This window comes from Cydia pomonella, chromosome 5, assembly GCF_033807575.1.
Source record: "Cydia pomonella isolate Wapato2018A chromosome 5, ilCydPomo1, whole genome shotgun sequence".
NCBI lineage: Eukaryota > Metazoa > Arthropoda > Insecta > Lepidoptera > Tortricidae > Cydia > Cydia pomonella.
The window spans coordinates 7,336,360-7,361,427 of NC_084707.1; the positions used below are offsets into that span (position 1 = coordinate 7,336,360).

Consider the following 25,068-nt stretch of genomic DNA (forward strand, 5'->3'; position numbering starts at 1 on the left):
AGGATGCGTGGAATCGGTATGGATTTAATAATAAAATGGATGGAAAAAATATCCTGATTGAAACAACCCAACCCTATGTTTCTGTCAAGAAGAAGAAAAAAGATACCATATAATATTTAAAACAAACGAGCACTATTAGCTTATTATGTAGATGGTGATAAGATATGTCCCTATTAGCAGATTCAAGAGAAATAAAAAGAAAATATTATAAATTTTTGGGTAATATTCATCTTACAGAACGGAAAGATGCTCGTATATATCTCGCAAAACCCCGCTTTGTTAATAAAGCTTATTAAAGTTCCTTATGGAACATTTTGATATGGATCATTTTGGTGTTATTTGCAAGCAAATGGCTATTGTTTGTTGTTAATAATGACATTAATAACCTAGGAAAATTAAGCCAAAAAAGGGATCTAGCTCTGAATCACATATAATACGTTGATCTTCCATTGCAGTGTATATGGTTAATAGGCGTTCTGTAGGTACCTTGATATAACAAAACTTATATATGTATCTTGAAAACGGATGACCGCATGAAAACATGTTTGAAACATAACTTGTCGCAAATTTTATTTTGCACAATTCTTACCTAGATGAAAACAACATTGAAGCTATACCTTGAACTCCGCGAAAAAACGATTTTTATGTTGTTCTACGTCTAATGCAACATCAAACATTTATTCTACAAATAGGCCATAGGGGCACTTTTACGTGTAATTTTTTTACAAACAATTATAATAACAAAATACAATTACAAATATGGATTCAATGAATTATTTGATACTTTATTATAGATGTATCTGTATACATCTCTAAATGTCGAATTACACAAACAAATACTATGATAAAAAAAATACAACCAGCAAATACTAAAATTCTTTAGAGATGTAAAGGGTCTCCAAGACTGGAATTCTTATAGATATAATTAAATCTTGTCTTTTAACTTATTTTTAACATGTCGAGATTTTCTGTGACTTTTAAGAAAACCTTTGGAACGACGTAAAAAATGTGTATACTAGTTTCCAGCTCATTATCTCTCATTTTGAGTTGAAACCCTTAATTTGCCTAGGTTACAATATGACACTGCCATACAGATGCAATGAGAAAATCATCCTTATCGACCACTAACTATATGCCATAGACACCTTAAAGTGACACTCTAAACAAATATGCTCATTTTCGACTCGATTTATTTAGCGAGAGCAAAAATAGATTGACTTTTGAAAACTTTTAAGGTAATTTTACTTTTTTCGATACACTATCATTTTGGGTTCTTTCTACTCAGAATCACGAGAAAATCTATTAAAAAAGGAAAAACAGTGTCTGTTATGTGATGCTGACGCTGTTTTACATACATTTTGTATAGACTATCACAAAAACTATTTAACACCAAAATTTTATACTAGGGACACTTTTTTTCTAAATAAATAGTCCTCGTGATACTGGCTTATCCACAGTTTATAGTTTTTTGAAAAAGTATTGACACACTTTTTTCTGAAAACCCCCTCATATACTTGGAAAATATATATTAATGGAGAAAATATACAAGTGGTTCTAAAATAAATAATTGTATGCTTCTGTCAGGACATCCTGTAGTGTTTGCACTGTTTGCCCTTTGTTGGTCCATGTAGGGAAATAATTACAAAGTTCAAGGAGACGGCCAGGAAGTTTTGGCGAGCATAATTAATTGCTACCCTGACAAATGAGGATTAATTGGAGAACGCCTTTAGCTTTAAGAGGAAAGTAGACAGCTTCCCCATACAAACGTAGTCCCATTTTCCTTTCTGAAAATGTACATTACACATGCATTTAGAAAATATTTTTATATCCCATTGCTATGCCCCTTTGTTAACCTTGTTGTGTTTTGATTTTTGATTGTTTAATTTTGTAAGCTCCTAACTCTAATAAAAAACAAACGTTATTAAAATACAACATAACTGTTAAGAAAAAAAAACGACTTCAATGAGGGAGACCGGTGAAAGAACGATTATGGATTGTTGATTTTGAATTTCATACAATAAAATTAAAAAGACAGCGTCCTACGCCTAATTATGTAGAAAAGGAGGGGACATGTTTTTTTTGTCACTGCACCCACCTTGACACATTTCAGATTTGCCCTATGGTTGACTGGTAAGATACCCGCAATAGGGTATTCGACTGTATTTAAAATAAATTATTTCACACCATGCATGAAATAAAGCACCCGACAATAATTTATAAAACTAAATAGGATAGAAATATAAATAAAAATGTGCCTTGAAAACCTAACTGCTGGACAAACATGCAAAGAGAACAAATTGCCAAACGTGAATGCATCATTGAAGAGTTCCGTTCTGTTCATCATCAGCAGTTCCACTTCATCAAATGTCACTTCTACAAATGTAAATCCTTGATTTGTTAAAGAAAATATAAAGATCACTATATGTATGCCTTTCATATTTGAAGAGTTCCCTTGATTCCTCATGGATCCCATCATCCGAACTGAGTTTTGACAAAAACGGGACCAATCTGTATATATATAAATTCAAACAAAAAAATAATTTTCAAAATCGGTTCAGAAATGACGGAGTTATAGAGTAACAAATATAAAAAAAAAAAAAACAAATAAATCATAACCGAATGGATGACCTCCTCCTTTTGAAATCTTGAAGTCATATAAAATGGTGTAAAATATTTTCTATAATTTATTTCTTTTTTTATTTAACCTTTATTGCACAATCCAACAAAAATAAGTAGGTACAAATGGCGGACTTAACGCCTTAAGGTATTTTCTACCAGTCAACCATTGCCCTAAACAGAAACAATTAGGTTGGTGCGAGAAGAGTAGACACATATAGATATATACACCGTGTTTTTTTTATTTCCGTTAATTTCAAGGGTGCATTCCTGAGCTGAAATTAAGTAACTTTCTCAAAGACACCGGTATTCTAATTATCTCCATTTCGGAGATAATCAATAGTTTATTTTTATCTTATAAAGCCCTTACGAACGTATACACTTGCCTTAGGGCCTGTTTACATATTAATTAGTGTTCAGTACGAGTGTATACATTTGCTATTAAACGTAAGTACTATCTTGGACGATTGATGTTCGAAATGACATTGATGATGACATTGATTTTATAAAAATATATACTTTTTTTTATTGGCATTTAGTTTTCTTAAACGTACTTACCCATACCCCGGAGTTAACGGAATTCAATAAAAACACGGTGTATAATGTTAGTATCCAGAGAGGAAAATTAGGACTACGTTTTTATGTAGAAGCGGTTATCCACTTTCCTCTTTAAATACATAATTATTATTTAGGGCGCGTCCACACAGTGCGCTGTCGATTTCAACGGTGAAGTAAGTAAACTTTAAAATCCGGGAGAATTATTTATTCATAAGTATCTATACAGTAAAGAGAGAAATTAGTTACCTGGTAATTATATGTTAATAAACTCAGCAAAAAGACCAAAAAATAGCTTACCATCGGATCCACAGCGCAGGCTTCGTCACATTTCAGAACCTTACCTTTAACATTTACATTTGGAGCTGAAGGCGAAATACCTTTAAAATAGGTACCGTCAAATGTAATTGGGGTATTATTAAATATTTTAGCTAAATTAGATAAAAAGCACGTGTGAGACCAAACAGAAAAATAAGGTACTTAGTTTATTTATTTTTTTAGTTGACGGATTCATATGCATCCATAGTCAACTGATAATTGCAATTTCATTATATTGCACGCAGTTATGATCAGTAATGATGATTAGAGCAAACGACCAACTTGTCGTTGCAGAGATAGAGACCTTTCGTCGAGCAGTAGGTGTCTTTCAGAAGCAACTTTTTTTTTAAATTTCCAAAATGAAAAATAATGGAACCATTCGATTCGCACTTTAGTTTACCGCCAATTTCTTGTTTTAAGACGGCTTCAACTTCATTGTGACTTCACGATTAAGTACCGTTTAGTAGGTATTTCGCGCGTAGAGTAAGATTGTCAGACTTTGATTGTCATTTGCGACATAACATGTTTTAATGCAATGGGTCCCATATAGACATTTGATACTCAAAACACACCTAATCGACTGAATTATATTCAATTGAAACAGAGTTGTTTTTGCTTTGTTTCGTTCAGTATTCAAACAACGCAAAATCCAGTCTATTTCCTACACTATAGCTTCTAATTACAGTGGCAAATTTTGCATTTTTCATTTAGAAATGATATAGATGGCTGGGCCTTAGGAGGATATGATGTAACATTTCAGCACAAGAGCCGTATGCCTTAGCTTCTTGTCGATTATAGGCCTTGTTAATTAATGTGTACGCGCCCATATCCATTGAATCAGTCACAAATAGACGCCCTTTGTTCTTCATCTGAAGCGAATTGATGTTTGAAATAGCTTTATAGCGCTTCCCTGTTATAAATCTCTAAAGTATTATTATAGTTTAGTATCCATTTAGCTAAATAGCAATAACATGTTAGATAAGAGTCGTTACATCTCTTCCCTTTGATAGCGTATGCAAAGATTGCAAGGTTTCTATTTTCTTTATGTATGTACAGTCAGCTGCAGAGATAGTTGACCCCCCTGCAAACAAATCTATATTCAGGTATCTCTGCAATTGACTGTACTTAAAAGAGAACCTCAGTCTTTCTACCTTTCTCTACAGAAAAAGAAAGGGATGAATGATTGACAGTGATGTCCATTACAAATGTTTTCACTCAAGTATGTATGCAGTTAAGCACTAAAAATTACATAATAAGTTTTTGGAAAGAATATCATTCTTGGTACAAGCTTTTATCGCTGACTGTACTTTTCTTTCCACAGGCAATTAATACTCATCGAGACGGTTCTAACAACCCTAAACACAATTCGTTTGCTTTGTTTTATCTCAGAGTACCCATGGCCAACTCCTGTCTTCATAATCAGATCACTTCCATATCATCATAACATTGCATTTTCATCAGATTTACATACGTATGCAAAATTCCAGCTCTATAGGAAATCAGAAAGTAGGTCAAATTTGGCTTCCAAGATTTGACCCACACTATATACCATAAATACTAACAGTAGGGCTAAGATGGTCGGCTCTTATCATTTGTCACTATCGCTGTCACGTTCTAACAAGTATGTAAGTGCGAAAGTGACGGGCATAGTGACAGGTGATAAAAATGGAACCATGCCACCGCAGGGCAAGTTAAGAGGGAAGTATAGCATGACCTCGTCCATACAAAAAGAGAAAATGTTTTTCACCTCAGCAGCTCGAACAAGCCTACTTTCGTCACTCTAGGGAGTGTGGAAAGTGCAACTTTCGTCACTCTGGGGCGTGTGGCAAGTGTGACTTTCCTCACTGCAGGAAGTGAGAAAAAGTAGCTTTTTAATTTAGTGAAGGCCATAAATACAGGAGTAAAAACTTTACTTGTCTTGATGTTGAATTGTTTTGACCTTTAATATGTTCTCACTACTGAAGTGAAAAGTTGTATGTGTCATACGAGAGCAAAGTTATTTTACATCTCGTGTTTTTGAGTCCCGAGTAAGCGAAAGATTCTAAGTCAGAATCTTGAGCAAAATTAACACTCGTAAGAAAAACTAACTTTCCTCTCTTGTTGCACAAACAACTATTGCCACTTCTACATTTTTTCCATTCTCCTAATTTTTTTAGTACGTTATTGACACAACTATTTATAGGATTCGCCTATATTGCAAATTTTGAAAAAAAAAGAAAACCTATTAACCTACAATAAATTATGCTGATGCGATCGACATCGAAATCAAAGTTATTTGTTAGGATTTAGTGGAAACCGTTTTCTCCCAAAATAGAATTTCATAGCGAAACTACCGTTATTCCGTTAGGATCGCAAAGCTATTCTTCCCTTTTAAATAAAACCTTGTAAATAACAAAATAGTAGAGACCTCCATACATGCTGATAAAAATTTTATTTTCCTGAACTGAATATATGATAAAAAATACTCAAGACACCGTTTAACAAACGGGGAGCATGAAATATAAATTAGTTGTAGCAGTCGGAAAGGTATTTTCAATTAACTTTTAGTCGTACAAAACGTTTCCCACACTATTGTTTCACTAAAACTGCTTTCCGACTGGTTTTACCTTTATTCATAACACCTTAAGTGCACTTTCACTCTTCCTCAACCTTTATATACTTCACCCCAGTGACATGAATGGATTTCACTACTAGACTCAAACCAAGCTAAGTTGGCAGTGATTTTGATAGCCAGTGCAAGTGTTAAGTAAATGTCATAATTTATAGAAGTTTGACGTTTGAAACAACACTTGCACCTTCTGGGCTATCAAAATCACTGCCAACTTAGCTTGGTCAGACTCTAGCAATCTTTATGGCGTTATCCATATACGCGGTACAAACCTCAATTAGCTAGGTATTAATATATCATTGATGATATGTCATAGCTTTCATTAAATATAATATACAATTAAATAACGAAAAAAAAGTTTTTGTTTTTTATTGTCTGTACGCAATTTAATTAGGCGACCTAGTTGCAATGTGAATATTATCTATTATTTATTTCTTATCACAAATAAATAACAGATGAGGGTATATATTTCTTATAGCGTATCTTAGACATTATGTTTTAATACATTCATGCGGACGCTATGAGGCTGAGGCTGAAAAGTGTTAAGGTTTTTTTTGTTTGTAGTCTGCCTCTTTCGCACTCATGAAATACTCATATATGTTTTGGCTTTGCTTTTGCACACGCGAGAGGGATGTCGCTATTATACGCGCATAGCGTTGTCTCGCTCAAACATCGGAGCGACGTGCGTATCAGATCATTCGGATCCAATGTCCTTAGCGCCTAAGCATGCATTTTTACTTTTCGATTGGTGGTTGATGATGATGATCATCGGCTAGGCCGCAACTGTAGGGGATGCAATGTCGCACCTAGATTTGTGATTCGAGATCTCGCAGGAAAAATCTGAATCGTGACTGGGTGTTTCGAGATCTCAACCGGCAGCCTTTCAAGATCGAGATTAATCTAAAGAAGGTTGGCAAAGTAATTAAAAAATTGTTATTTTGATCATAAATACATCTTAGTAAACAATAAACAAATAAATCTCCAAGAATTCCGTATATTCTACTTATTTAAGGTGTCATATTATTTTTTTAAATAAAAACAATAAATGAAATAAACATTTCATAAAAATCTACTTTTATTAATATATATATATCAGTAAACCACTGCTTAACTTCACATAAGAAACAACGTAACAATAATAAAGCGAAGAAGCAGAGGCACTACAACAAATCACAAAAAAATAAGCGACCAATAATCATATAAATAATTGTGGGTACGCTAAGTTCCCCCGATTTTTCCGCATAGAGCGCGCCACATTACCTTCATCGTAAGCTAAAGCCGGCCGCTCACAATAGCACTGCCTGCAACAATCTTTCAACGTCGTTCGAGATCTCGAATGTATTAATCGATATCTCGACCGAGATTGCAAAAATCGAGATTTCCTGTCAACTAGATTTAATCTTGAAAAGTCATGCGTGATCTCGCCAGATCTCGACATTGCGAGATCGAAATTACATTCCCTAGCCGCAAGGCTTTAATATTTTTTTTATGATTGGTTTTTATTAACACAGGACAGTAAAGGGTAAATCCGAAAAATATGAATTCTATAAACTCATACCTAATCTATTTGGTACCTGAGTTTTCCACCTTGGAGCTGACTATTGATATAGTTCATATATTTTATAACATAACCTTAAAATAGTTTTTTCACCACACCAGCTAGAATCTACAAAAACTGATGAGAAAGTTGCATTCTATACACAAGAGTGCAAAGTGAATTGATGCAAAATTTGAGTTGTTTCCTCATGTGGCTGGTAGAATTTACTTTTAAGTGGCGATTTTGAGTGATTTGTAATGTTTTAGAAAATTTCTCACTTTGTTGTAGTAAAAAAATAGTTTCTCTTCGTAGCAAAGTTTGTTTAACCCTGGCCTCGTGCCTTCAAACAGTTGCTTAAGATTTCGAACTTTTAGAATCACTCGCTATACTCGTGGTGCAGTTTTGGAATCGTTCACTTGCTCGAGTATAATTATTAGCACGAGGAAATAAACAACAACTTTGCCCCCTTGTAAAACAAATAACTATTCCCTAAACTGTCAAAGGAAACGTTACTTAATTTCCAAAAATGTACGTTTATTTTATGTTTTTACTTTATTCATTGGTCTGTACTTCATAAAAACAATATCAATAATTATAAACAAAGAGAATTAATTGTAATAGAGAATCTAAGTAAAAAACTTGCCATTTAGTTTGACATCCAAAACAGATAGCGCTGTACTGCGCCATATTTTTTGCGGTCACTGTATTGTCCAACGTCAACTTTTGACAATCAAAGTTACCGCAAAATGTATGGAGCTGTACAACGCCATTTCGTTTAACTGACAAATTCGAAACACGAAGTTTTCTTAGATTATACACATCTTACTCAAACAAGTTATAGCCCCAGTAAAAGAAAGCTTTCACTTACCTACCTTTATTCAAAATAACTTACTCGTAGTATAAAATTTTATATATATATTTAATCTTAGATATATTTTTTTAATAGTGGACTTTGTAAAAGATAAGTACCTAGTGTTTTTATTCATTATTATTATTTCATACACATAGTGGTTTTGTTGCCTTTAATATAAGATTGATTTCCGATGTATTTATGCTCACAATTTATGAAACTATCAATGATTTCGGAAGATTTGCTCTACTTTTTTTAAGTCTTTATTTTCATTTTACATTAAAAAATCAAAATATATGATATAAATTACGCTAAAATCATAAAAAACTAGAACACATTCAATACCTACTATTATGAATATATTCGTAAACTGTGCACTTGAAAATATAGAAATTCGCAGAGACAGAGAGGGCAACAAAAAAAAATATGTTTTTTGTAGAGTTGTATAAATATGAGGCTACTTTTGCTTTACATATAAACGCATAGTAAACTATACTATAATCGAACTTCACTATGTAAATAGATAAATACTGTAAGTTTCTGGGACACAGTCTAATAGATATAAATACTAGTCTTGTCACTATTTGTCTTTGTTCCCTCTTCATTACTTTTCTTTTTCATTTGCTACAGTTAATTTTAGTCAATTTGAATTGAATTCAAGTATCAGCTGATTCGCTACAGCTCAAAAAAACTAAAGAAGGCTTGGTCACTAGGGCCAAGCCAAAATTACAATCGTTGAAAGAAAACGCCAACCGAAATTTAAATTACGTATGGAAACAGTCACGTGACATTTTGTAGCATCTGTCAGTTGTCACCTCGATACAGTTTATTCTTTACGTTTTGCGTTTGTCAGTGTGCGATTGGCACATTGGCTAGGCCCCCTGTCAATACAGAATGCCATCCATATTTGATTTTTTACAGGAATTTCTGTAAAGTATATAAGCGGAGAGCACTTAAGTTTTCACCTATTATTATTATATGGTACTCAACTCACCACCAGGAGTCAGTGATAGGCGCGAGCAGAATCAAGCAAGCGGCGATGACTACAGGCCGCATCTCTGGGACATCACTACATCGCGAACATTCTGGAACAGGACTTTCAGGTTTACATTGGAAACTTTTCGAAAACACCGAAATTTCGCAGCGTAGCGCGTTCCCTTTCGGGCGGAGATCGCGACGACGACTGACGGCTCACCTGCGTGAGCGCAGGGTTGCGCGCTCGAGCGATTTTCGCGCTATTTTTGTTAAGATTTGGCGAATTAGCCTCCATGATTAGAAAAGCTTAAACGCGTGAATAAAATACTTTACACCCTTGTTTTAAAGTTGATTTTCTTTTTTTTTATGTGTTGCAATACTTTTACATTATTGCCAGCATTTAGGCCATTATTTTAATCTTTCAAATATCTATTAAATATACAAAAAAAAATCATTTCAATACTAGCTATATATAGCTATACTAGTATAGGTATACGAGTACCAACATTAATGAGAATGAGTAGGCGTGGGACAGTTTTGATTACTGTGTAACCGGTATGTTGGAACAAGCTTTTACCGCGATGCATATGATTTGTTTAACGTCAGATGAAGGGTACGGTCCTCTTTTTCATTGAATGAATGAATGGATCTAACTAATTTCGACTAAAATATAATGCACTAATTTATTTTGATCACTTGATTAATCATAGGTCTAAGTCTGAGAAGTAATTAATGTTACAAGATTGATACTCACATATACTGCTAAAAAATTGGCTCGTCAAACAAAGCTTTTATAGTTTTCAAGATTTTTTAGATTATAATAGTATAATCAATTAATTTAATTTAATCGTTTAGTATTAAATTGATATAAACACAATAGATATTAGATGTGTATAAGTTTGAAATTGTGACCTGTAATATCATTTTACTAATAAATTATGTCTATGTCTACTGTAAGTAACATAAATATATGTTCTTAATGGAGGTATGTATTTAAAAAATGTGTATTTAGCATTGTCTAAAGGCAGGCACAACTGAACCCAAATCTGAACCCTAAAATTTGTATGCTTGGAAACATACTTATCATACGCGACGCAACGCATGACGATTATGTTTCCAACATTGCAAACTTCAGGGTTCAGATTGTCGTAACGCATTGCATACGTTGCGTAAGTACATAAGGGTCAGTTTGTCCCCACCTTATGTTACCACAACATAGGCCGTCTGTTGAGTAGGAATATCCTTCGCCTAATAATTGCATATTTATTATATAAATAAAATCTTGTTTGCTTCAAAGGTTGAAACTTTTTCCGTAAAGACGAATAGATCTATTCGTAGCGTCGGACTACTTAACGCTCGTGAAAGGGCAGCGCGATCTGATGCGGTCTGGCCTTCGGTTTTACATTTATTTACTGGATTGACGAAATGATAGCGCTCGGAGTAAGGAGCGAAACTAAATACCAAATGAATGGCTGATTATGTGAGCGATGACATTTGATAGTTATGATTTGATCCTTATATATATGAAGCTAAGGCTATTAGTTCAACGGTAGGTTAGGGTAGTTTAAAAAACTTGTTTTTAGTTTTCCAACATTTTGTTACATTATGCTGATAAAATATATTTCTATTTATATATTTTTTTAATTCAATTTATAGAATTATACCTATAAAATTCATAAAAAAATAGAAATAAAATGTTTTTTTACTTAATACCTTATGAATAACATTTTCAAAGAATGTAAACAAAATAAAAAAACAACTATTTCCCTACATCATTTTTGTTTTTTTAATTTCATACAACGTTGAAAAATTTTCAAAGGCGGTTGTGCAGTTGAAATATGGTTACAAAACTTCGTATTTTATCAACATAATTAGTGTAACAAAATAAGGGGGTGCCGCTTCTTCTAGCTAGTGTTTGAATTTTTCCCATACAAACGTGAACCGGTAGGCCTTAGTTTCATATAGGTATATAAGGGTTCTGTCTCGCGCGCACAGCGTCTTTGACCGCCGACATCATGGGCGGGATAGCAATAAAATATCGAGCGTGCGATAGAGATAGAAACAGTTGCATCACTTTACGAAATTCCTCGTGCTAAGCGTCCTTTCTTTATATCGAACTAGGTAGGCTCGTTGTTTTAAAGTTATATTCCGTCAATAAAATAGTCGACTGTAGATTAGATTTGCAGAATTAATATACTCCTAGATACTTCTCAAGACAATGCTTAGGAGCCCAAACTGGATGAGTTTGTACTGTTAACCTCTAGCCACCAACATGCCAAGTCATGCCAAGACAAATGTAATATTGATTTATCAAAATAACGATACAGTAAGTATTTGGTAAAAAAAAAAAACATTTTTAGCACAAGCTTTTATCGCTGACTGTACTTTTCTTCCCACAGGTATCTAATACTCATCGACACAATTCTAAAAACCCCAAGCACAATTAGGTTGCGATGTTGTATCACAGAATGCCCATGGCCACCTCCTGTCTCCATCATCAGATCAGCTCGATGGTATCATAATAATGCATTGTCACCCGACTTACATACGTATGCAAAATTTCAGCTCAATGAGAAACCGGAAAGTGGGTCAAATTTAGCTTGCAAGATTTGACCCGTACAAACATATAACTAAATAGTTACATTGCAAGTTCAATAGAAGCTTGTAAAATATGAGGGAATGGGAGACCTTTAAATAGATTAAGTATAAGTAAAGGAAGGTATTATAAGACCAGATTTGTCTTCAAGTTAAAAATACATGTTACAAGCTTTCATGAAAAGCTCAATGCATTTTGCATTATCACGAAAGCTTGTATGTTTAACATGAGTTCTTTGGTTGAAAATGTTTAAATTTTAGTGACCAACATACTTTTTCCTACACATTTACCTATACGAGTATACATATGTAGTCGTACTTCCACAAACCATAAAAAGCTCAAATATGGCGTTCACTGAAAAAAAAAATCCTTTGGTTGAATTAAGGTTTGTGTTCTTCCTCGGGAGTCCCGGGACTCAAACTATCTCTATGCCAAATTTTAACTAATTTGGTTCAGCGGTATAAGCGTGAAGAGGAATTTAAAAAAGTTTTTTTTCATATTTTATATGTTTTTCGAATGGTTCCAATTTGATACCATAAATGAATTCGGCATCCCCAATGTACTTAAACAAAAACGTTATCAAATTTGGCCTAGTAGCAAGACGAAAGGGGAGGACCGCCCCAAATCCGCCTTTCCATACAAACGTAGTCCTCATTTTCCTCTCTGGATATTGACATTATGGAAAATATTTTTACATATTTTGATGTATTTTAATCATAGCGGTCGGACCGTTTGATTTTTTTATATTTTTTCATTATTATAAGATTTAGAAGCATTTAAAAATTTGTATGAAACCTGTTTTTCGCTCCTAATTTTTAAAATAATTAAAAAACCTAAAAAAATCACACGGTCGGGCATAGCTATGACTAAAATACATAAAATTCTGTAAAAATATTTTCCATAATGATTCTTTTTAATTGTAATGTAATATTCATTTTAATTGTTTTATTTTATAAGTTACAACATTGTATTTGTATGCCGACCGGCGAAACATAGTGTTCAAATGTAATATACCTAAGACCTATTTATACCTATGTTTTACAAATAAAGCATTCTGATTCTGATTCTGATAATGTCAATATCCAGGGAGGAAAATGGGGACTACGTTTTTATGGAGAATCGATCGTCCCCTTTCCTTTTAAGTCTATCCTTGGGTCCTAAGGACCAAACCTGCCAAACCTTTTGTTCACGCAACGCCGTATTTCACGAGCTACAGGTAGGACTAATACACATTAATCAAGATAGTATTCTTTTAATTTGATGAATTTGCCGATATTAGATAGATAGATATAGATAGATAGCATTTATTGGTAAAAAATAATATTTTACATGTCAAGTAGCAAAAAAAATAACATTAGTTTTATTTAAAAGTAATTACATTACTAAAAATTTATAAGTATTTACGTTTTCAGGTAAACCCATTGCACATATAATAATAATATATTTAAGTAAGTACCTACTTTAATCAAAAAGTCATATACTTGTACACATGGAAAAAAAAAACAAAAAAATATGTCATTTTATATAATTTTGGTACAGTATTAATTTATATCGTTACAAATAGGTACAAATGCAATTACAATTGAAAAAATCAGTCTACATGTTGGTTGTTCCCTGTGAGGAATTCGTCAATAGTGTAATAAGCTTTTTCTAAGAGTGGCTTTTTTAAATTACGCGTAAATATTTGGTCACTGGCAGAATCAACTATTGGTTTGGGTAGTGAATTATATAATTTAGGTCCCATGACACCGAGCGACTTTCCAAACTTTGCTAGCCTGTACCTTGGAATGGAACAAGTAACAGCTTTTGTCGGCGAGTACTTCTAACAGAAGCTCGATTGAGAATTATATGATTAAGCATATTTTCCCTTACATGTGTGCAAGCAGTTTGTATATAATTACTTGGTAACGTGAGTATTTTATGTTTTTTGAATAGTTCTTGTGCCGGGTAATCTAAGGGTTTGTTATCAATTAGGCGTACTGCGCGTTTTTGTAATTTAAAAAGTTTGTTACGGTCGGCTGCTGTTCCCCATAGGTCCACGCCCTGATATTTGGCATGATAACGATTGATAACTTAGTTTTAAATTCGACGATACCTATATAATACAGACTTCTGCAGGTAGCTGCTATACGCGTCACCGGCCCGATAACGTGGACCTTTTGTGCAATGCCCCAAATACGTTTTCGATACAATTTCGATACGTCAAACGCGAGAATAAGGCCCGAGTGATAGACAGTGAGCGAGCTATTATTGGCCGTGCGCGTGCGCAGAATCTGTTAAACAAACAGAGCTCTGTGAAAACACCTGGTGCTGGGAAATGGATGACAACAAAGCTTTGAGCCTTTTTTAGAGACTTGCCTTAAAAATAGCAGTGAACGAAATAATAACCGGATTTAGATTGTTTCAATGTCAGTGTTATGAAATATTGAATCTAGAAAATATCGTTCCATGTGCTGTATTTGCCAACTCTAGCAGGCCTTACGGTTAATATTTTTACAAGCTTTTAACTTGAAATGTATGTATGTTTGGGTTATTAGACCCACTTCCCATGTTTTGATTGAGCTGAAACTTCACATCTATTATGTAAGTTGAATGACAATGCAATATTATGGCACCATTGAGCTGATCTGATGATAGACACAGGAGGTGGATAAAGAAACTCTGTTATAAAACAACGCAACCTGATTGTTATTGGGTTTGTTCATATCGTCTCGATTAGATTGGATTTATGTCAATTTACAAGAATATATATTTCACGTCAGCAGCTCGAACAAGGGTTATTTGCTGCTTAAAAACAGCGAGCAAAATCGCATTTTGCTCACTGAGTGAGACAAAATAACATTCAAGTGACCTTTATATTCGAATTTCATTTCAACGTGCGGTGCGGGGCCTAATACAAGTTCAAAGTATTTAGATTATATTGTCTTTATCCCTTTCACGTCATTAGCAAAAAGAAAGAGACAAAAAAGTGCATGCGTAATTCAACGGTATATTGACGGTTTATAATAGACCCCCGAAATAAGTCTGACCGCATCGTTCCAAAACACCCTACGAGTCTTCATTCGTAATAATTAATTAATGAAGTAAAATTTTAAAATTTAATAAAAACACCGTATTTCCACAAATTAACACAATTGTTACGCAGCAGTAAATAATTCTTAACTATTTTAACGATCTCTACTATAGTTGACAAATAGTAGTATCCGCAATACGGACCGTAAGTAATAGCTTACAAACTTTTTTTTTACAAAAAAAAAGTTGTCGACTGAACTGTCAATCAATGTTCGTTAATTCATTATTTTCGTATTATTTTATTGAAATTTCTTTCGTTTTGTTTTATTGCGATAATTAAAGTTAATTGTTAGAGTACCTTCAGAAAACATGAGTGATATAGTGATCCATCCGTCTGGATTACATTTTTTCAGGTTGTAATTTTGATGGCTGACTGACGTGAAAATTTTTGTGTAGTACACGAGATCAAAGTTATTTCCATCTCGTGCGCTTTTGAGTCCCTTACTACGCTCAAGATTCTAAATTAGATTATAGAATCTTTCGCTTGCACGGGACTCAAAACAAGCACTCGAAGAAATATCAAACTTTGCTCTCTTGTTGTACAAATAACTATTATGATCTTCAAAAAAAGTAGAAAGAATAGAAGATAATGTCAATAGCGGTTTCATTGTTGCCTTTTGAAAGAAAACTACAGGCAGCGATAAAAGCTTATATCAAAAATCTAATTTTATGTTAAGTTAGGAACGAAAAGTTTCCATCCTACCTTAAACTACATACCTACTATGTTGAGATGAGAAACAAAAACTGTATTCAAATATCAAAGAAAACAGAAGGTCTCCTATCCCCATAACTATACAAGTGTTTAAAAGCACAAATTGCAGTCAAGTCAGTTCACACATTTTATTATGCTATTAAAGTCAATAAAATGCTCTCAATTATAAACAAATGTATTTTATTGCATTACGTATACTGGCCGAAACTTTGATGGGTTTAGAAGATAGTAGTGTAAATTTAACACATTAGGTGAAAAAACTGATTTATTGCCACAATATTCGAGATATTCTAAAGTTTACACTATCGACGCAGCCATATAGAGGCCAATTCAAACTTATATTTGATGTCAAAATGATATCTAAATTATGAAATTTTGTTATCGTCCCGGTCGTCATCTATATAACTTGGAATTAAGAATATAGTAGCAACTATAGAAACAGTGACCGGTGTCGGACAATTCAAAATACGTTCGATTTTTGGATTAAACAAAGTTGCTTATATAATTTAATATCTGCAACTCCGCAACTGGCGGACATTACAAAATTCCAAGTGTTTACTGTAATCTTTTTAAAGAATTCCAACGAACAGAAGCAGAGCAACCGCCACATCAAAAGGCGAAAATGTTTGACAAGATATCTATAAACATTATTTTCACATTGTTCGGCTTTTCTTGCCTTTGATTCGTCTGTTCATTTGTTTTTTCTTGAATGGCGGCTGATAGGTTGTTATTGCTATTGTTATGTTGCTATGCGTACTTGACCAACTTACATGACCCAGACGCAAGGACTTAGGGGAATCTAGGAGAGTTTGATTTCAATGCAAAGAACACTCGTGCACAAATCACATAACACGAGAGGTGCTCGCGCTAAAACCATTCCTCTGTCGCGCAGAGAAGTGCATCACTTAAGATTATTTGTTGATATTTGCTAACAGTAAACATGCTTATTGCTTGTTGGCTCTAAATCGATACTGTGTAAATGAAAATTGTAGATACAAGTAACTTTTTGTAGGGAAAGTGTCATGAAACGATAATTCGATTATGACGTAGCGTACAGCATGAAAACGTGTTTGGGGCGAGTAGCGTACTTACCCATCAAAATGGCAGCATTATTATTGTCAGGTATCGTAAATTTATGAGTAACAGCGTTTCATAAATTGGTGAAATATATAACCGAAGGTCGTTCGAAGCGGGGTACATGCCTCGTTGTCGTCTATTAGGATAATAAATTATTTACATTTTAGGAATTGGTGAGTATGGTATCTTTACGCAGCTCGTTTAAGGTATCATGAAACTACATTAACTAATTACACAAGTACATTTGAAATGTTAATAACTTGTTCAAGTTTACTCGTCCAGCATCTTCATAAATAACCAAACAGATAGTCCTGCCTTGTATTATGCCAATTTTATTCATAAACAATATGTACAACAATTTAGGTGGTCTTGCCAGCCAAGGCATAAAAACGGTATAATATTTAAAGGCTCGATTAAAGATGGCTCACTCAACGAGAAATATCTAACAAATCAATTAAAGCAATGCAAAGAATTCATTCACCTTTCAGTGACGTGGGTGAGAAACAAAACTAATATCGATATCGATAATTTTACGCGTAGGTACTATATTTACATATCTACCCGTTACAGAGTAGTTACTACGAAAGCTTTCCTTTATGCCACTGAAAATACAATTTAAATGTTATCCTTTTGAATTGAGAATTTTCCTTAAACGAATGCCACCGAAAGTCAAATAAAAAATTATACCAGAAACGTATACATAAGTAATTAAGACGATCCTCGCCGAAATGTCCTTGAGCGTTCGGGGCCTCCGAGCGGAGCTAAGCGCTCTGCCCCGGCGCTACCCCTCTCATGTCGATCGCACGCAACACGTTCAAAGAATAAAATACAGCGCAGAGGCGCGCGGGTGGCGCTATACTCGTGTACTGTTGCAGACGTTTTGTTGTTTGATATGAGTACATCATGCATTTGGTGAAGACACATTCGTATTAGCAGATTGTATGAATGTAAAGTACAAGCGCCGTCATGTAGTTGATGATTAGAAAATGGAATTAAACACTTACTAAGCGTTTCACACGACGTCCCATAAAACAAAACATAATAATTTAAATACTAATAGAACATCTCAGAAGATTTATTGAACTCTCAAAGTCGGAATTTCAAATTTCCCTAATACGCGTGATCTGCTAGATTCTCTTACTCATGTAAAATTTATATAATAAACTTTGTATTTTATTACTTCTGTAAAATTACGAACATAAACAGTGCTTAGAGTAATTTATTAAATATTGCATATTAATCCCTTATGAGGGATAACAGACTTACATCATCATTGCATATTTTACATTGTAACGACAAACTTTCATCGATATTCAAATTTGTATTACCCCCGCACTAACGTTATCGCGTCATCGATTAAAACATTTTGATTAGCTTTCGACTTACGGGCAATGTCATAATCTTAAAACAAAAACTAAACGCACTAAACGCCATTATCATCTCTCCACAACCGGTCTTTCTGAGTCTTTGCAGGTTTTAGAAATTACATTCCACATGAATGCTACAAAGTTGAAACAGTTTAAGCGACATTTATTAGCACATGCTATAATCTAATACGTCATTAATTTCGTCTGATTTTTTGCATCCGTTAAAATACGCTTAGCTTTGATTTTATGATGTGTCGCTTACGTCATTTTTCACACAAAGTCATGATACATTAAACGCTTAATATACAAGATAGCTATAACAGAAATAGACATGATGCCACCCCTGTCAAGTGACTGTGCAAGAAACGTCGATAGTGATCTTAGATTTCTTAGTCGATATGTTCGGACTGCAATCGACTCGACAACCGGGCAGCCCTATTGAATTCGTGCTAGGTATGTTCTTAATTGTGACTCAAATTGACGTGTGGAAGACAGTTGTCAGACGAGAATGGGTTTGAAAGCGTCGATTACTTGTTATGAATTGTGTGGTGACGTGAAAGGATAACATTTTTGACGTCATCGTCTAAGTGTTTCAAATGTTTCTATACAATGAATTTAAGACCCATTCATACATGCATTACTAACAAAATACTTTCATACAAAAATCTCATCTTACTTAATACGTGGGGAAGGATAATAATATCCAAATATCCTGCGTCGAAAGGTCCTACTAAAATTATGATTAATACTTGTTGGATTGAAAAGTTAAATTGTAGATGTTTTAGTGACCATATATCCTGCGCAAAATCGGGTCAAGTGATGCAACCGAGATACATATGAAGAAACACTAATAAGTAACCCCGTTATTCATGAAACTTAGTAAACCATTTGTTAAATTTTGTTCCTTACTAACAAGCACAAATGTCAAACAGACAAATATGCGCTTGCGTTTGCTACTCGTAAATTGCGTTTGCGTTTTTGAATAACGCCATTAAATAGATTTTCTGAAAGCGACATTTTTTAATACCAATAAATACAGGCATAGCATTAGCGACTGTAATATTTTAATTGAAAACCCCGTTTTACACCAGCTCGTAACTCGCAGTGGGTCGCCATTCGCCATTGTTTAAATACAACTAATTAAGTATTGTTATACGAAGTAACTAAATGTCGATTTTTGTTACGCCAGTATTATGAGTTATCGGAGGAAGGTGTGGACACGCTTCTAAATATTTCAATTGTAAATGCTATAAGGCTGAAGCCTACTACTAAGGTGGAGCATTATTGTTACTAGAACTGATATTTTGGGATATAAGTGTTATCAAGCTGCAACAAAGTAAATCAGTCAATGCAATTAGTAAGAAATAATCCCACTAAAACATTTCATGTAACATTGGCGGCTAAGACTTACTAGCTTTTACTGTAAAAAAGTTATCAGAGCTCAGCAAACGCCAAGGCCCTAAGCCGTGACTTTACTAACCCTACACCATGGTTTAAAAACTATGGCTCTTTAGCGATAAGACCGCCTGTTGTCTGTCTCTATCACTAATCAATTGTTTTTCTTTAAGAAGTATCTTTTACTGAGGTATGCCAATAAAGAGTATTCTATCTATCTATCTATCTAGGCCGTTTCATAGATCTATTGTATATCATAAACATAAATTGAAGTCCTGTGATGTAATTTCCTATCGCAAATGTGGCATTATCTAGGAAAAGGAACCTTATTGTCGCACTGCGTAGTGCAGCGTTGTATTTGTATTGGAGCATCGTTTATTACGGCGGAAGCGCCATCGACAATAAGGTCCTTTTTCATACGACTACGATTTTTATACGATTTTTTTACGTCACAAATAATTTCATCGGACAGTCTGGTACATATAGTAAGAAATTAAGTTTACGTCTTCAATATTGTGATAATGCCATATTACAATACAATAGGGCTTCGATAATCCGTACAAAGCCTCATCCGAAAATCGCTGTAATCGGAACTTACACGAGTGACCCCTTTCTTAGACTTCTTAGAGGGACAAATCATTTGCTTGGGCAATGAATAGCCCGGCAGACTAAATTAGAGGAGTGCTTAAAATGATTTCGCGTTTAGCGATGTAAAGCTCTCGTATGCCGTGCGGATCCGCGTACGAGGAAACTATTCGAAAAATATAATCGCGACACACGAGAGGTTAAGCCCCAGTAAATATGACATTGACATAGCCAGTGAATGTCCTCTAAAGTCATAATTCATTTGATTCCTAAAGATTCCCGGCAGAAACGGGCACGTCGAAGGTGTGCAAAATCATTAGCAAGTTGGCCACGGAAACTTTTCACGCCTAAAAGCCGTATGTGACTATTAAAATGGTATGGAAACATGACTTCTTGAGCACGGTAGAACCTCCTCGTAAACCGCTCCAATAGTGAATGTACGTAAAAACGGATAGTACTGTTACTATTTCGCTTATCAAAATTGGACCTTATCACCTAGCAATACAGTTGATCATAGGAGGCTAAAGAAAATCATCTGAAAGAGAGGATCGAACCAGAGGACTGTGTCTCACTTGCACAAGTTGCAGTATTAACGTATGTTGATATATTGACTTATTGTAATGTTGGCATTATTGTCTAATAGATAATAAAATATCAGTGAAGGTATAATGTTTTACGCCAAATAAAAGCGACGTTTTCAAGTAAAGTGTTGTCGCTTGCCATAAGGACGCTCTGACAAATTATTCGTATTAAGATACAAGCTAATTTTGTCCTTATGGCAAGCGAAAATGTGCTACCCTTTGCTTGAGAACGTCACATTTATTTGGCGTACCTACATAAAAACAAGAAACAACTAAGTAATAATTTACAGATACACCAAATAGGATGCCGCTCAGCATAAGTCATGTTATAGACACGACACTGGTTTTTAGGCTGCTTAGCCAACATGCAAATCGTTAACGCTCCGTAGCGTAGCATAGTCATCTCTCTCCGTCACTCTTTAGTATTAGTGCGACAGTCACAGTTAAATTTCGTGCGCTACAGAGCTTAAGGGCTTGGCATGTTGGCTACGCACCCAGGTCACTGCAGCTCTAATCAAGACGAGATGCGATCCTCTAGTATGACTTCTCCTTCACACTGTATTGTCGAAGTAAGTCCGGAATCTATACAAGTCCGTGGCTCCATTTTACTCCGGTTTCAAACAATAACTCGTAAACATTTATCACGCGTTATAAATGGCCATTTTTCAAAGGGCACTAATTATTTTCACCGACGAACAACAATTGATTTGCCGCTTTTCACTTTAAAACTTTACAATTATGATTATTACGGGCTTAATGACTTATTAGGTTGCGTGGGCTGTAAAACTTGTTTTGGAAACATAGTGAGAAAGGTGTTTGTTTACCGATATGCAACCGTGTGGGCTGCTATTGAAATCTGTAAGGGAATTAATTCCATATAATTATGTATCCTACTTATTTGGTGCGAGAACATTTTGCCAGAATTTATGTTGAGGTTTCAGGGCTTCTATCTAAAGATAGTAGACTCCGACCACGCTAAGTTTGCGCAGATTTGACACGCTTCCGAGTAATTAATAGAACCAGGCGTTTCTTTACGGAAATCCGTAGGCAAGTTTAAGGCAAAAATATTACTTTGCTAATCTGTTGCCGGACGCGTGGCTGTCAATATCTTCAACATAAGTCAACACGTGTCGAGTTTTGTACGTTGGTGGTGGTTTGTTAAGTATATCAATTTATTTGCGTAGATATTTATGTTTGCGGTGGGAGGGTGGTAACATTAATAGCATTAATATAATTCGCAAGTAATGTTTTTGTTTTAATTTTACTCTTGGCAGTGACAATGTATGGCTGCAAAATATTTCATGTTAAACTTTGGCTAAAGAGTCGCGATGCCAGTGACGACGCCGGTAATATTCTGGTGGCAATTCCAGCTGCCTTGCTGTGGCAGCATTACTGATGTACCGTGGACGCTGCCGCTGTAAAGGTGACAATGCGTCACTCATTTTATATAGGCAAGTGTCGGTAACGGCGCCTACGTTTAGGGCGCAGCAGTAATGTCGCAACAGTAATGCAGATGCAGTTGCCATCCGAACGTCACCTTTTATAAATTAATTATAACATACAAAGTATATCGTATATCTCTAAATTATGAAGTGTCTAATGTTTGTTAAAATAAAAATAAATTGCTCAGATCATAAATGTTATCGTCTGACGCTTGCCTGTATAGAGACCCGATTAAATTTCTGTAAATCCAGAATGTTGGCTACTTATAAGTGTAATAATTAATAAATATACACCTACGGGTCCGGCGGCAGTTGTTTTAGTTTAGTGTTGCGGATTGATTAGTGACAATGGATCGCTGGTCAGCAGAGCGTGCATATGCTATTGAGGCGTATCTAACTAACGGCCCGATTCGAAGAATTATTAAAAAACGTTTAAGATCTTTAAAAGATCGATAACTAAACGACATGTCCAAATTGACGTTAATTTCGATTCCCCTGTGATCCCAGTAAGATCTATCTACGATATTTCTAACGTCAAAGTGACATTGGTTGCCCAAATCGAGCTGCTTCTGTTAATTATACGACATACAAACGATATCTGAATGAGAACTTATCTAAACCAGAACTTATCGTTATCATATCTCATTCTTCGAATCGGGCTGTAAGGGTTTTTTCAGCCAGTAACCGCAAGGCGTAAATTTGCATTAATTTCGGAATATGCATGCGGAAAAGGTTGAAGGAGTGCGTAAATACACAGCGAAGCTCAACATATAGAACAATAAGTCGTATTAATCTTCTTTCCGTACAAATAAATAGTTTTACTTAAGTAAATCATATGTTTAAATCGGAAATCTGCCGCTGAACATAATGTATCAGGCAAACAGACATGCTGCTTAAATAATTGAGATTGAATAATTCAAGAAAAGAGCGTACTCCCATCTTAAAGGGCGCCAACGCACTTACAACCCCTCTGGTGTTGCAGGTGCCCATGGGCGGCGGTAATCGCTTACCATCAGGTGATCCGTCTGCTCGTTTGCCTCCTATATCATGAAAAAAATAGTACTCTTGTGAGTATGAGGAGCTAGGATACGTTGGTATTTATCTAACTATATCCATAATTTTTATTATAACAGTTTGTTACGACTATACATTCCAATTAACCAGTATTGATTTCTGATTTAACTGTAACGACCACTGTAAATAGAATATGCGATTTTAACCGGGAGTTATATGACTCATGTACATCCTGTTACAATTTCTTGAACCTCGGTCTTTCCACTGTACAGACCATTCAATGAGTCATCTCATCAATGTTATTTTAATAATTATAGCCTGAATCACTATCTTTTCACCCCATTGTGTTCAAAATGTTCCAATGACGTACGTTAAATGTTCTGAGAATAATTCAATAGTTTAAAGAATTAATCACTTTGAAATTTCCAACACCGTGAAACCGCAATTTTTTGTCATAATTTGGAGTTATTTCCTAAAATTACATGGCTGGGTGCGAAATGTTGACTAATGTTTCTTAAAAAAACTGCCTTTCAAAGACCTAAACCTTATTTAAATTAAGTAGGTACTTAATTTGGGAAGGATTTCAAGAGATTGCCTACCATTTTTTCAGTTTCCTTTGCAAAGACAATTGAAGCAAAACCACAACTCATCGTAACAAGAGACGAGTAGTATAAGTCAGCCAAGAAAAATGCACAGTACCATTAATTACAAATAAACCTATCCAACCATTTTTTGTCATAAAATAAATATTGTCGTTACATTGAAGCAATCATCATTATTCGGGCAATTTAATAAAAAGCAATTTACTCACAACACGGTAAATAAGGAAATATAAACGGAACGTAGAAAACTTCACCAATTTAATTAATTGCAATAGAAAAAGACGCAAATGGAACGAAGTGCGCCTATATACATACTTACATGTATTTAACGTTGACTGTGCCTAAGGAATAACTAATTTGCGCTCATCACCCGTGACTCATCGTTACAAAATATTTCAAGAGCATCGCCGCAAATTCGCATAATTTGTCCCATTCCCATGCCATTTACAGGAATTTCAACGCATGGGAATGTTAGCGCTCTCATCCCACCTACCGCATTCACACGCTAACGGAATGACAGATTTCCCTTCCGATATTGAAATACGCATGTCAGACATTCAAAAATGCAGAGAATTCGTTTGATTAAAAAACTGATATAAAAGTAAAAATACAAAAATGCTGCACTGCCCGGGAATCGAACCCGGGTCGCAAGAATGGGAATCTTGCATGATACCACTACACCAGCAGTGCTCGCGGCAAGCGAGCAAAATTTGTTATCGTATCGGTCGTGAGTTGCGCAGTACGTTGACCTGCGCGCACATAGCGTCATTGAGACGTTGACAGCACGTACGATGTGCACCGTCAGCTTCATAGTGCAATGTAAACAATGCAATTCATATACAGCGTACGTGCCTACTTAATGTTAACTCGTTTTATGTACGAATTTGTACGAACAAAATGTTCAATGTTAATGTGGGTAGGTCACACTTTTTTTTTTCATTATAATGATAAACTAACAAGATTCATCCATAATTGAACATGTATTTTTTTTCGTAACTATTCTGTATTTCTACAGACATTACAATGTCTAACCTGATAAGGTACTTAATGATAATTTAGGTATGTTTTTACTCACTATGATAAAGTATGAATTAGATAATTAGATAAAATTGTTCGACACAACAGGGGACCCCAGGACTGGCGCGTACCTCTCTCAACGCGTCTCC

General features: G+C 34.8%; 1 protein-coding gene and 1 non-coding gene across 2 annotated transcripts in view; both read right to left on the minus strand.

Annotated features, from left to right (window-relative positions):
• LOC133517595 (protein Wnt-6) overlaps positions 1-9,684 on the minus strand; it is a 47,576-nt gene extending 37,892 nt beyond the window's left edge. The window contains exon 1 of the mRNA XM_061850924.1: positions 9,479-9,684. Within this exon, the coding sequence (XP_061706908.1) occupies positions 9,479-9,540 (62 nt within the window). The 5' untranslated portion in view covers positions 9,541-9,684. The remainder of the gene's footprint in view (positions 1-9,478) is intronic.
• A 14,837-nt stretch (positions 9,685-24,521) lies between these two features.
• On the minus strand, positions 24,522-24,592 carry Trnag-ccc (transfer RNA glycine (anticodon CCC)). The gene has a single exon. It is a non-coding gene; the product is annotated as a tRNA-Gly (tRNA).
• Between the last annotated feature and the right edge of the window lie 476 nt (positions 24,593-25,068).